This window comes from Equus przewalskii, chromosome 7 (assembly GCF_037783145.1).
Source record: "Equus przewalskii isolate Varuska chromosome 7, EquPr2, whole genome shotgun sequence".
NCBI classification, from domain to species: Eukaryota; Metazoa; Chordata; class Mammalia; order Perissodactyla; family Equidae; genus Equus; species Equus przewalskii.
Window position 1 is genome coordinate 23,923,002 of NC_091837.1, and position 13,757 is coordinate 23,936,758.

At 39.7% G+C, this 13,757-nt stretch overlaps 1 protein-coding gene across 50 annotated transcripts in view; it reads right to left on the minus strand.

Annotated features, from left to right (window-relative positions):
- Positions 1-13,757, minus strand: part of CLIP1 (CAP-Gly domain containing linker protein 1) — a 114,251-nt gene that overhangs the window by 49,380 nt on the left and 51,114 nt on the right. For 14 of the 50 annotated variants that reach the window (XM_070629134.1, XM_070629105.1, XM_070629097.1 and 11 more), the window contains 3 exons: positions 13,625-13,728; positions 11,430-11,490; positions 1,852-2,796 (listed from right to left, as the gene is read on the minus strand). In XM_070629134.1, the coding sequence (XP_070485235.1) occupies positions 1,852-2,796; positions 11,430-11,490; positions 13,625-13,728 (1,110 nt within the window). Of the gene's footprint in view, positions 1-1,851; positions 2,797-6,974; positions 7,080-10,119; positions 10,153-11,429; positions 11,491-13,624; positions 13,729-13,757 lie in introns of all 50 variants that reach the window. The other 36 variants (XM_070629132.1, XM_070629094.1, XM_070629133.1 and 33 more) reach the window with 7 other exon arrangements.

Below are 13,757 nucleotides of genomic sequence, written 5' to 3' on the forward strand. Positions count from 1 at the left end.
ATATGATTGCCTAATAGCTAATTTTAAATATTCAAAATAGAGTATTTTTTTATACCTAAATTTGGGATATCAGTATGATCCAAAGCAGAAAGTGCAGGTGCTTACTTTCTGAATGAGTTAGTTGAGCATCTTCATTTTCTGGACTTTACAAACCTTAAGATGGGAATGGTGGGTACATGTCTGCATTATTTTATATGCTTATACATTTATATGCTTAAAGTATTTTAACATTTAAAATAAAAATAAAACTTTAAAAATGCACTAAACAACAGTCATCAGAAACAGGCTTTCATTAAATTGACGTAAAAAAAGTAGAGCAACCAGTGGCTACATATTTTCTACTAGTTAATTTTTGTGTTTTGATTGGTATTTTGAAACCAACTGAGGAGATTTGAGAAAAATTTCCTGTAATCAGTTTGTCTTCTTCAACTGAGTCTACCTAGCCATTTTTTGCTGTTTGTCTGCCCTCACCTCTCCCCGTTTAACCATCATAACCCTTCCTTCTTTGCCAATAGAGTAGCTTTTCCTGCAAAAAGTTCAGAACATTTAGCATTAATACCAGCACCCAACTAGTGGCAGGAGGACTGGGAAAGAGTATTCATTCCTCAAACGATCCTTAAAAATGAAGATGATGGGCCAGCCCCAGTGGCCTAGTGGTTAAGTTTGGCGTACTCTGCTTTGGCGGCCTGGGCTCAATTCCCGGATGTGGATCTATACCACTCACCTGTCAGTGGCCATGCTGTGGCAGCAGCTCACCTATAAAAAGAAGAAGACTGGTGGGGCCAGCCCGGTGGTGCAGTGGTTAAGTTCGCATGTTCCGCCTCAGCAGCCCAGGGTTCACCTGTTTGGATCCTGGGTATAGACCTATGCATCACTTATCAAGCCATGCTGTGGCAGGCATCCCACATATAAAGCAGAGGAAGATGGGCAAGGATGTTAGCTCAGGGCCAGTCTTCCTCAGCAAAAAGAGGAGGATTGGTGGCAGATGTTAGCTCAGGGCTAACATTCCTCAAAAACAAAAAGAAAAATAGAGAAGGATTGGCACAAATGTTAGCTTAGTGCCAACCTTCTTCAGCAAAAAAAAAGATGACGAATGGCAACAGATGTTAGCTTAGGGCCAATCATCCTCAGCAAAAACACCACAGAAGATGATATTTAACAAGCCTAGTTAGCAAGAAATGTAGCTGGCAAATGTTTCATATAATTTCCTTGATCAAAAGCATACTTGTCCAGTCTTTCCTCAAAAAAGGAATAAATCCTATTTTCATTGTGACATAGAAAAAACTCCAATGAGACATTAGTGGCACTGCAAAGGGCTCTAGGCTGTTAACCTCAATTTTGCTGTGAATGTTATTTATCATAGCATGTAAGTTTATAAAAGTCAAGTGGCACTCAGAGTTCACATTCTGTTTTTATATATAACCTTATGGACAAGACAATAATGTTGGTGGGAAAGGAGGAGATGATCTTATAAGTATACTCTATCTTATTCATTCAATTCATTTACCTTAACACCATCATTTTAGGGAGTTCTCTATTTTAGAAGGAGATTATAGACTGGAACCAAGCTTGAACAGAGATCACACAGCATGGCCCAGAGGTAAAGTACCCAGATAATAAGAAACCAAAATAAGTTCACTTAGTTGAGCTATTATGCTCTCTAATCTCCTCAGATGAAATCATATTCAAAACACTCAGAATATACTCAACTGAGAAATTTGTTAGCACCAAGCAATCTGTTTTAATTAAATCAGGAATTTGGAGGATGAATTACCTCAACTCAAAAATAACATACAATGCAAAATATGGATAACAAATAGAAAATAAAATGATGGAGATGTCAATACAAACCTTGTCACTTTCAGCACTCTTTTCAATCTCTAAAGTTTTAATCTGGTTCTCAGCTGCCTCAAGCTGCTGTCTAAGTGTCTCAGTTTCCGATTTACCTTCGGAACTGGCTTTCCGAAGCGCATCAAGATCCACGAGCTTTTCCTCGGCAGCCTTGAGCTGTGACGTAACATTATCAAGAACCCTGGCTTGCTCCCTGCATTTGGCTTGGAGCGCCTCCAGCTCCTTTACCTTTATTTCAGCTTCCTGTAACTTGTTCAAGGTGTCTTCCATTTCTACTAGATGTTGGTCTTCTGCTTTGTCCAGTTTCGATTTGACGGCTTCCAGACTGTTCTCTTTCTCTTTAATGACTTTCATCAGTTTAGCCCTGAGGGCTTCTAACTCTTTAGCGTGAGCAGACCGTTCAGAGTCTTGTTTATTCTGCAAATTTTCTATTTCGTGCTGGTAATCTAGTCTCATTTTCTCTATTTGCGTTTTTAACTCAGCAAATTCTGCTGTCTCCGTTCCAACCCCCTTGCTGAAGGACACCTTCAGCTCCTCCATCGCCTGCTGGTGGGACGCAATGGCAGTCTCCAGCTTGGACTTCCACAGAGCTATCACGTCCGAGTTCTCCTTGTTGGCATGATCAAGCTTGCTTTTCAATGACTCATTCTCTTTGGAAAGTTTCTCTGTGCTGACCTGAAGAGCCTTTATCTCCTTCTGATGCGTTTCTTCCTGGGCTCCAAAATGCTCCTTCAGAGAAGTGATTTCTCTCTGGTGGTCAGTATGGGTAGCTTCTAACTTTTCTTGCAAAGAGCTTATCTCTTGCAAAAGGGAGAGTGACATATCAACATCCCCAGCAGGCTTACTGGACTCTAGCCTTCTGCGCAGCTCAGTTACTTCCTGTACTCTCAATGCTAGGTCTTTTTCTAGTTCCATTATACGGGACTTTTCTGACACTGTAGCCACCTATTAACAGCAGTCCAAAGAAAAAGAGATCATTTAAATAACAAATCGCTGACAATTTTCTTTAACTTTGAAGGTCTTTAATGACTACCCCATCTAGGCAGCCAGTCCAGCTATTACAAGCGCCTACATGTTAATCTACCTCTAACTGAGATAATGGCTTATGCCCAATTCTGGGAGCCCCAATTTCAAATTATAATCTTTGGCAAACTTCCACTATTTTGAGATGTTAAAGGAATCTAAAATTGATCTGGAGTTTAACTCACTCCAAAAACATTTCTTTTTCCACTAAAGAAACTTAAATCAGGGAAGTACTCATTAACTCATAATAAGTTAACAGAAACAGTAACTTTCAAAGTTCTCAGCTATAGCTGAGAGATAAGAAAGAATCTTTCCTATTTTGCCTGTTCTATCTACCCCACTTCACCCAGGATGGATAAATGCTTATCGATCTGATGGAGGTGATTTTACAGACTGTGCTGTCCAGTATAGTAGCCATTAGCCACATACGGCTACTGAGCACTTGTAATGTGGCTCATCTGAAGTGACATGTACTCTAAGTATAAAATATACACCAGATTTTGAAGACTTAAGAAAGAAAGAACGTAAAATATCTTAATAATTTTTATATTGATTACATAATGAAATGACAATATTTTGAACACATTGATTTAAATATAATACATTATTAATTTCATCTGTTTCTTTTAAATTTAAAAGAAAATATTTTTTTCCTGAGGAAAATTAGCCCTGAGCTAACATCTGTGCCAATATTCCTCCATTTCATATGTGGGTCGCCACCTCAGCATGGCTGACAAGTGGTACAGGTCTGCACCCAGGATCCGAACCCATGAACCCGGGCCACCAAAGTGGAGTATGCCAAACCTTACCACTACACCATGGGGCTGGTCCCTCATCTGTTTCTTTTTAACTATTAAAAAAGTATGTTAATATGAGTACCAGAAAATTTTCAATTATATACAAATGTGGCTCATATTATACTTCTATTGGATAGCACTAGTATGAAAGGTATAAAATTACCTATCAAATGTTTCAATGAAAATCACACCAACTGTAGAATAAAACCCTCAACTGGATAATAATTAATTCACTAACCTTTTCTAACATGAAAAAATAAGAATGATTACTTACCTGCCATTACATATAAGAATCTTACATGGAGTCTCCCTTTTAGGTTTTATGATTCTATCAGCATTCTGATATACACATCTTGTTCCCCTAACCCAGTGGTTCTCAGACTTTAGTGAACACAGGAATCACCGGGGATGGATGTCTAAAATGCAGGTTCCCAATTACTCCCACATATTTGGATTCTATTTGCGCTCTGGAATACTACCCAGGAATCTGCTTTTTTACATAAATACCCCAGCACAAGGAAAAGCACTTTCTTAACCTGTGTCCTTTTATTCTTAGGAAATTGTTTCCTTCTGCTACCTATTAGGCAGTTAGGTTAGTACATAAAACATAGGAAATGGTAGCTTCAGGCATAAAAATTAATTATTTGACTAACCTGGGAAATAGAAGGTAACATGAATGATTTGAAAACACCAGTGAGTCCCAAATTCCAAGGATCATAACTCCTCTAAACTGAAGACTCCTCTCCCACACTGCCTTTATTGGGACAGAAAGTAACGGATGTGTGTTTCCTTCATTTCCTCGGCCCACCTCAGGCTGTGATACGGATAAAGACTAAATTGTCCACAAGAGAAGAGATAAAGAAAGCACTTGGTTCTCCAGCATGGCATAATCAAGTCAGTGAACAGTTCAGAACCAACTATAACTGTTGTATTTCAGAGTTACAGGTGCTTCAGGTTACGGAAGTTAATTCATTTACATACTTTTCCTAGGGACTGAGGGAGTCCAAGAGTTTGTTACCAAAAAATAAGGTACAGGGGCCGGCCCAGTGGTGTAGCGGTTAAATTTAGCACTCCACTTTGGCAGCCCAGGGGTTTGCTGGTTTGGATCCCAGGCACAGACCTATGCATTGCTTATCGAGCCATGCTGTGGCAGATGTCCCCCATACAAAAAAATAGAGGAGGATGGGCACAGATGTTAGCTCAGGGCCAATCTTAAAAAGAGGATTGGCAGTGTATGCTAGCTCAGGGCTAATCTTCCTCAAAAAAAAATAATAATAAGGTACAAAACATTAACAAACCCTATTGCTACCAGGTCTATAACATAAGTAAATTAAATCCAATAGGGTAATAATTCTTAGTCACAACAGTCAAATTGAGAAAATACCAAGCAAAAAATAAGTAAAAATAATAAACAGTGTGATTATACTTTACATAGCATTTTCACAGCACTTCTATTTTTTATTTTATTTCTCAAAGTCTGTTCTTAGCTGAAACTTTCTATGTGTCTGCCTCTCCCAGCAGTTTGAGGCCATAAAATTCAGGTATCATTTCTTATTCTTGCTCATATCTCTACAGCACCAAGCACACTGTTTATAAACCGGACTTACTGGCTTAGAGAAATTCTAAAGTGCTTCCTAAAAAGGAATGTAGGTGATAGGAAACTTATATGGGTCACTAGTTAGTTTCACACTTGGCAAACCAAGAGTGAGGCTCAACAGAAGACACAGCTTGTTATTGAAAGATAACAGCTTGAATCTGAAATACTGGAATAAACCATGTTGTGAATGGATACCTTCTTATCCATAGCAAAAATAAATAAATAAATAAAAATTCAAAAAGCATCCAAGTTGTTTGCTAACAAAGCTGTATAGGAGAGGAGTTCAGAAGTAAAAAAAATATCCTTACCTCAACAGCCAATCACACTAAAGGAGCTCAATCTTATTATTAGTCCCTTATATTTCCCAGATCAAGTCTGGCTCTCAGGTAACAAAGAAACAGCACCAAACTACGAGGTTTTTTCCTTACCAAATACACAGGAGATATCTTTAGCTTTGAGGCCAAGTGAGAACATTTTCTTTCTTCTTAAAAAATAAAAACTTATGATTTAGAGAAGAAAAATTATCTAGATTTTTAGATCAGTCAATGATTTCTCAAGAGAAATTACTAGAAATACTAATAATTCAAAAGAAAAAATCAAGATATCAAATTTGATCACAGACAGTAATTTTTGAAATTTTAAAGTTAAAGATCTGGTCAATTTAGCCACTGATAGTCAAATTCATGATTTAAAAGGTATATACGCATATATGTTTCCTTATGTGTAAACGACTCAGATTGTTTCTTAAATCTTTCAGCACAAAACTGCTTCCAAAATAGATGCCATCCTGTGGTGGTTAACGGCACAGACTCCGGGGCCAAATGACCTAGACACAAATCCTGGCTCCACTATTACTATTAGCTGTGTGACCCTGGGCAAATTATTTAACCTCTTTGTGCCTCAGCGTCCTCACCTGTAAAATGGGGACAATACTACCACCTCCCTCCTGCCGGGTGAGACTGAGTAAGTTAGTACTTGTCAAGTGCTTACAACAGTGCCTGGCAGGGCGCAAGCACTATATAGGTGCTTTCATATATAAATAAGTGAAAACATGACTATGCAGTGGCTCTGAGGGCCAAACACAGTGAGCTGGAGCTTGTGAGAAGCCATTCTGTTCCCAACATACTTTTCCCTCCTGACCACCAAGATTTTAACCTAGTGGGTGACAGAAAGGAGGGAAATGCAAAGAGCGATCAGGTATCAAGAAAAAAAAGATACCTAGGGTGAAAGTCCTTAACTCTCATTAAAAAGAGCCAATGTTTCAATTCCTTCCCCCAAGAGGCCAGGGAAGAAGGCAGGAAAACAACAATAATAAAAAATTATTTAGAAAACCCAGTAACTAGGAATATGAGAACAAGAGGACAATTGACTGCTTGTGGCAAATGGAGAAAGATATTTCAAAATGGATTAATACAAAGACTCTCAAATGCAGTTGTGGATGTCCGTGCAGTCTATATGGTTATAAAGTTTCTGATCTTGATTTTGGCTGAGTTCACCAAAGGAATAAATCTTTACCTTTGACAAGAGTTGATATAAAACACCTGTGCCTACTCATCAGTGTAAGCTCATGAACACCTGAACAGTACTAAGACCTAACTCAGGTTGAACCACTGGGTCAAGGCTTAGGCCAAGTGCACAGCATGTCACCGGTGGTGTCCACCACTCACATACAAGGGTCTGCTTCATGAAATAGTGAAAACCATTACCCTAGTGTCTTCTAACTCCCTCTGGAGTTTGTCAGCTTTGGTCTTTTCAAAGAGCAGGCTCTGTTCAAGCTCCTTAATGCGGGCATGCTCCAGTTTGGTCTGCGTCTGTTAGTAAAAAGGAAGAGGAAAAGACACAACAGTGCCACCATGACATGCCAGCACAAGAGGAGAGAGAGCGGCATGCAGGCTGAGCCACCAGTACCTTCTGCCAAAGGATGAACAAAAAGGGTAATGGAGAAGGGAAGAGGATGGAACTGAGATGAGGAGGTTGGGGGTGAGGATGAATACTACAGAAGGATGAAGTGGGCAGAGACATGAGCCAGTCTGATGAGAATGAAAAAATGAAAAACATATGAGGCAAGATGTAAAGTGTCAGGTGCATGCAGCCAAATATAAGTATATTGATAAGTGGAGTTTATCGGCACAAATTAGAATAGTTAATATTACTCTAAACTATTATTTTCCCTCCTCCCGACAACAGCTATTTCACATTAATGTGTATGTAACTGACTCAGTGACTTTAAAAAGGAGATTGACCCTCAAAATGATCATCACTATCATCTAAATATGGAAAAGATAACCTCGTAAATCTTGTAAGTGCTCAATGAATTGCACTTTGGCACACAATTTGATGTGAAAATGGTCAAGCATTAAACCTAATGAAGGGAATCTAGAAATGAGAGCTAAGGAAATCACACCAGTGGCCTTTGCTGAGATAAGCAAGAAGAAACTGAGATTCTTGGCAACATTCTCACATCTGACAGGCGAGGAGACACTAAAGCTCTAATTTCCTTCCAATAGTGGATTTTCCAAAGACTATTTGTCACCAGAAAAAAAAAAAGAGGGGGAATCAAATTTACAAAGAGAAAATTCAGTAATAATGATGCTCCACAGCCTCCATCTCTGAGACTTAGAGCAGGATAAAAGTTCATCTAGAACTGGTGAGGGCTCATCATTATCTTGATCCTGAGATGAAGTAGGTCTTATCAGCCCAGAGGTAAGAAATAGTGACTCGACACAAAGACATGAGTTTGAACTCTATGCAAAAATTGCGGGTAGGATCCTAAAGTGAGATTCCCCATCAACACTTACTCAGATGTAACCTGATGGAGAACACAGAAAGCAATCTCTAACAGGTTTAAGTGCAGCAAAATCTTCATCAATTTGAAATAGTCTAGATATCAGTCTGAATGTACTTCTTTCCCCACTCACCTCTCCTACCCAAGGGCTATCAGCATAATCAACTGAAAAACCTACTGACAGAGCTCCTCGCAGCAGTTCTAGATATTTGTATTAATTTAAATATTTTATGGTTCTAACTGGTCAAATCTCTTAGTCTGAACAATTATGGGCAATGAGAAAATGACAATAAACTCTAATAAAGTCATGCAAAGTTTAAGTAGAAGATGGAATGTTTTACATTATAAACATCTTTACTCACTCCAGTGGTACCCTGGGGATTTCAATGCAGTCAAGAGGTCACTTTGCTTGCGAACCAGGTATAAACCATTATGGAATATTTAAAAGGTGAACAAAAAATTTTTTAAAAATTCTCACCTGCTTCAGCTCTTTACACTCAACAAAAATAATGAAATAAAATTCAAAACCGAATTGTCTGGATAGTCCCCTTGGTCCCTATGTGCCTTAGACAGAAGTTGTTCAACTTCCCTGCTTTTACAAGAATCTAATCCAGATCTACATAATTGGGGTCACAGCCTCAAAAACTGAAGTCCAAAACTAACAGGAAAAAGCGAAGGCAACAGAACCTTTCTTCACCTCTTGACACTGAGTTCAGTGTCCTCTGAATGAAAGGTCACTACTTTTAGATAAAAAGCAAATACCCATTGAACGTGATCTTCTCCCTATTCCGAGATCTTCCAGATGCCTGCAGCGACACCTCATTCTGGTGGTATGCATACAGATGATCTGGGACCCCACAGAGTAAGCAATTGATAATGAGCCAGGGAACAGTGACCCACTTCCATGCCACAGTATAGACTAAAAATGTTACATGGAACGGACAACCCTCCTTCTACATTATTCCTTTCTTAAATAAGGCAGAGCATCCCAAGAGGAAAGTCCTGGGACAGGGCACTGAGAGGAAAAGCAAAGGCTCTGGAGAAGCACAGGAGAGAGGTGAAGGTGGAGGGAGACCCCATGCAGACTGACACCGGAAGCAGCGGAGCCTGTGTGGGAAGGAGAGAGGAGACCCAGAGCACTGAAGTAGCTTCACAAAAAGGAAACCTTCAGAACGGAGACTTGTAAAACTTGTCTTGAGTTGGCTAGTTTAGCTGCCAGGAGGTGGTAAGAAGAAAAGTTCTCTGTTTAAATTTTGTTCTCTTGTGATGGTAAGTCAAAGTAAGATTTTTTAGGGCCTTTCAATTGGCATCCCTGCTGGCAGGGTGCACGGAGAAGACAGGCTCTCGAGGCCACTTTGGTAAGATCTGAATTGGGTGTTTGGTTGTAATCAGAGGGAAGGAAGAAAGAAAAACACCCACCTGCCCAGGAGCACTGCTGCTAGAAAAATATCACTTCAATAATAATAAATTTAAAACAGAGCCGTCACTGAAGAATGCTTGCCTCTAGGCTCACAAAGTAAGGAAAATACTGCAGCAACAATGGAAGTTTGAATTTCTTGTCAGCTGCACTGGCAGGCATCAGCCAGCAGGGGGAGCGCACACAAAAGGCAATCAGTCTGGGACTCTCAAACCCCTTTCACTCTCGCAGGAATAAAATTAGAAACTTTCCCCCAGAATTTCTGTAATTCCTTCATCTAATATGTTTTACGCTTGTCAGCTATCGTCTCTTTTGGAATAATTCTCTTAAAATCAGAAGATATTATGAATTAAGTAAAGGCAGTCAGGCCCCCAGATAAAATTCTTTTTTTTCTTTTATGGCAAAATTTTTTATAAAGCAAACATTTGTCTATGTGTTAAACAAACGGATTTATAGAGCTCAGTCATTACATACAATTTCTTCAGGATACAAATGTAACTGCTTTGAAAGCCACATGCACAGCAATATTAAGGTCGAAGTCTCAAGGTCAGATTATGCAGTTAGTGTTTGAGTATATCAATAAGCATTTTAATCTGTAATCAATCTGTGTTAACAAGGGAAATATCCACACAGTTAAGTGCCCTCTTACATTCTCAGGATCTTCAGATATCTGGCTCTTTTGCTATCAGTAAAAAAATAAAAAAATTAAGCAACAACAAAAGAGATATTTAAAGTTTCAATATGTGTTAGGGTTTCAAAATAACTTTGATTAATTTCAAGTAAGTTTACCAGACAGATTATACTAGCCTAGCGCTGCGGTAAATAATTTAACCTGCCCTCCCCAAAACACCATAGGCTGTATTTCATACGAACCAGATGATGGTATGAAACTTTGAAGTGTTTTTAAATGGATGAGAACAACATAAAAGTCAACTAAAGGAATGTGACTATATATGAAATGAATGAAGAGGATATCTATTAAATTATTAATAATCCATTAAATTCTGGGCCTTATAAAACTAGAACTTCAGAAAATGTTTCCCTTATTATTTTTTGTTGACTGTAAAGATATATTTATTTGCAAAGAAATCAAGAGTTTCTATTTGGAAGGGTCCCTGAAATTTAAGAATGGTGTGGGCAGTCAATAGCCTCTAAGATTGTAACAGTAGTGAAAAAGTATGTTCTGAGAACTTCACAGACAAATGCAATTTTCACTAAAATATTACAGATTAAAGAACCAAAAATCAGCAAAATTTGGAAAAGTTAATAATTTACATGTCATATATCTAGCAGTGTCTTAAAAAGCATCAAAACCATTTAATCCTGGTGTTTAATTCAAAAACTATATGAATAACTGTTAAAAAATGAGAACCTGATGCTAAAGGAAAACTTCTATGAATTTAAAACATGCTGTGGAAGTAGAAGTTGTTGAAATACAAACTGCTCCTGATTTTTGCTCTGATGATTACTTGGAGAAAACCGACTACTAGAACATATATTCACTCCTTTTATAGGGTTATGAAGAATTCTTCCAGCTCAACTGAAAAGCAAAGCTGAGGTAAAGCAAAAAGCTTTGTTTTGGACTATTACAATGAAACAAAAAATGCTCTTTAAAATGCCATTTCTGGTCATCAAAGAAACACAGTCTCACTTAGGACACACTGCCAGATTTATGACTTAAGATTAACTCCAATTTACGGTTTGGAATTTTGAAGCACGAGAAAAGAGTGAAACTTTTACTCGGCCACAGGAGTTGGACAGCACAGCCACAGGCTCAAGGACGGGCTCCAGGACCTCAGCCGTAAGCCACACCCAGACCCCGCCCGGCGAGAGACTGGGGTTCCTGCGCTTGCCTCTGCTGCCTGCTCTGGCCACGCGTGTCAGCTGGCGCAGTGCTTTCATTCACAGTTCTGAACAGCGGTACCCAGAAAAGCTTTAGAAGAGCCGGAGGGGTTTTACCTCAAGATCGCCTTTAGTGATTGATTCCTCCTCAACCCGGAACTGAAGGTCCTCAACCTTCCTGTGGAACAAAATCGAAACAAAGCACTTAAAAGTCTGCCTTACCAAAAAATAACACAAAAATCTATAATCAATACCCTGGTGAATTTAGCAGATAATGGTGGAAAGAAATGCCTTAGAGACATAGAAAATAAAGAAATGCATCTTTAGGCCTCTGGTTTATAAATCTAAGAGCTCTACTCAGGAAACTCCAAAGTTCTGTCCAGGTACCGATGCCAGAAGGCGGGAGGTAATGAGAGTTGAGAAAAATCAATTGGTTCCCTTGGTCACAACCACCAGAATGGATCTAATCAAGACAAGATCAGCCCAAAGGGAAAAGGTCTGATTACCAAAGAAATAGGTTTGAGAAGCAAATCTATAATTTCTTCTTTCCATTAACAGAACATAGGGGGTAGTGGCACAAACAACACATCTCTCTTCATACCACCCTCCATCAGGTATTCTCGCGTGAGGTTAGCAGACTGCCCACACCAAGCAGGGATCCCCAGGACAGTACTAGGACCTGTTCCAAGACTGAGAGAGTAACGTTGTGAACAATTTGGAGGAGGAGCAATCGAGGATCCAATTTCTTTGATTCTAAAATGCACATTTTTTCACATTTTAAAATATCTGATATTGGGTGTGGGTTTCAATCAAAGCCATCCCAAAGTCAAAGAAATATGATATTCTGAAGATTTACAAAATCTGGGTAACATCCATGTTATGAATCTGTACAAAAGTGGGTGTAGGGGCTGGGCCAGTGGTGCAGTAGTTAAGTGCGCACATTCCGCTTCGGCAGCCCGGGGTTCACCGGTTCGGATCGCGGGTGCGGACACGGCACCACTTGGCACAGCATGTTGTGGTAGGCATTCCCATGTATAAAGTAGAGGAAGATGGGCACGGATGTTAGCTCAGCGCCAGTCTTCCTCAGCAAAAAGAGGAGGATTGGCGGCAGATGTTAGCTCAGGGCTAATCTTCCTCAAAAAAAAAAAAAGTGGGTATAGGAGAAGGAAGAAAGGGGGGGACAAAGTTCATAACCTATATGTAAAAACCAAAAATCTTTCAAACTCACTAGCATTTCTAGCAAAATTAGGAACAAAAAAATTCTCCTCAGTTAAATCAGAAATATAATCACAGGTGTAAGCCCCCATGATTATTGCAGAGCTGGAGGGACATTTCTATTGCCCAGCAATCAGCAGAGCAAGAGCCATTTTCAGAACAGAAGCCAATGGTACTGGTGCCTTGGCATTCAGAAGGGCCTAGGAGGGTCTGCCACTGTCTCTCGTTTACTTGTAGCCATATTTAGGATGCAAGGAGAATTTCCTATGTATGGCACTTCTCTCTCCAGTAAAAAGGCAATTTCCTTGTTAAAAGACTGTGTCACACCTTCCCCGGATCCCCTCACCAGAGCAGCGCTCATGACCCTCCCGAGCACAGTTATACCAGTTACTACTGAGTTAAGTCACTACCCGACATGTCAGAAAACGGAACAAAATGCAACCGAGGACAGATGTCTCATAACCCGGAGATGTTCAGATGGGTTCCCTGCAGACACCTTTTTCAGAGATCTTGTTTATCCACAGCCTCAAAAAACCTTTTATAAGAGCCAAACTTGCTTTCTCTGTCTCACACAATTTAGCACTTGATTTCATCCTGACCTGGATAATCCTCTAATTGCTTCACATGAGAGTTTTGTTTTCCTAATAAGGTAGGAGTTTCTCAAGGACAGGGACCTTATATCACCCACCAGCATCATACAATTTCATTAGATACAGGGAAGGGGTTTTGTAAACACTGGGTAACTTGGACCTTGAATATCCTCTCACCAGGAATGGCTCCAGGTGGAAGCTGGGTTTGAATTAACTCCACAACCCTGACTAAGGCTATCTTCAAGAGGATGCTTGCACACAGTAGGGGTTTAATAAATATTTGTTAAATTAATCAGGTCATGTTTAGATGATTCCAAAGTTCTCGAAAAAAGTCAAATCAAAGCGAACCCTCCTCACACGATATGAAGAGATCAAGCCCTGCTGAAGACACAGTCCTTCCTTTGCTTCTGAAGGCTGACCCAGTAAGGCTGTTAATGGTACAAGTTTTTCCGAAGGTCAGTTAAAAGGAAAAGGCCACGCTTGCCCCAGGGAACAGTCTGAGATCACCTTTTCTCCTCTTCAAGTTGGTTGAGAAGCTCCACTTTCTCCCTGTCAGCAGCTTCCACCATTGTTCGTAGCTGGTCCATCTTGGCCTCCAATTCTAGGACATGCTGGGGAAGGCAAGGACGTCAGTGAGTAG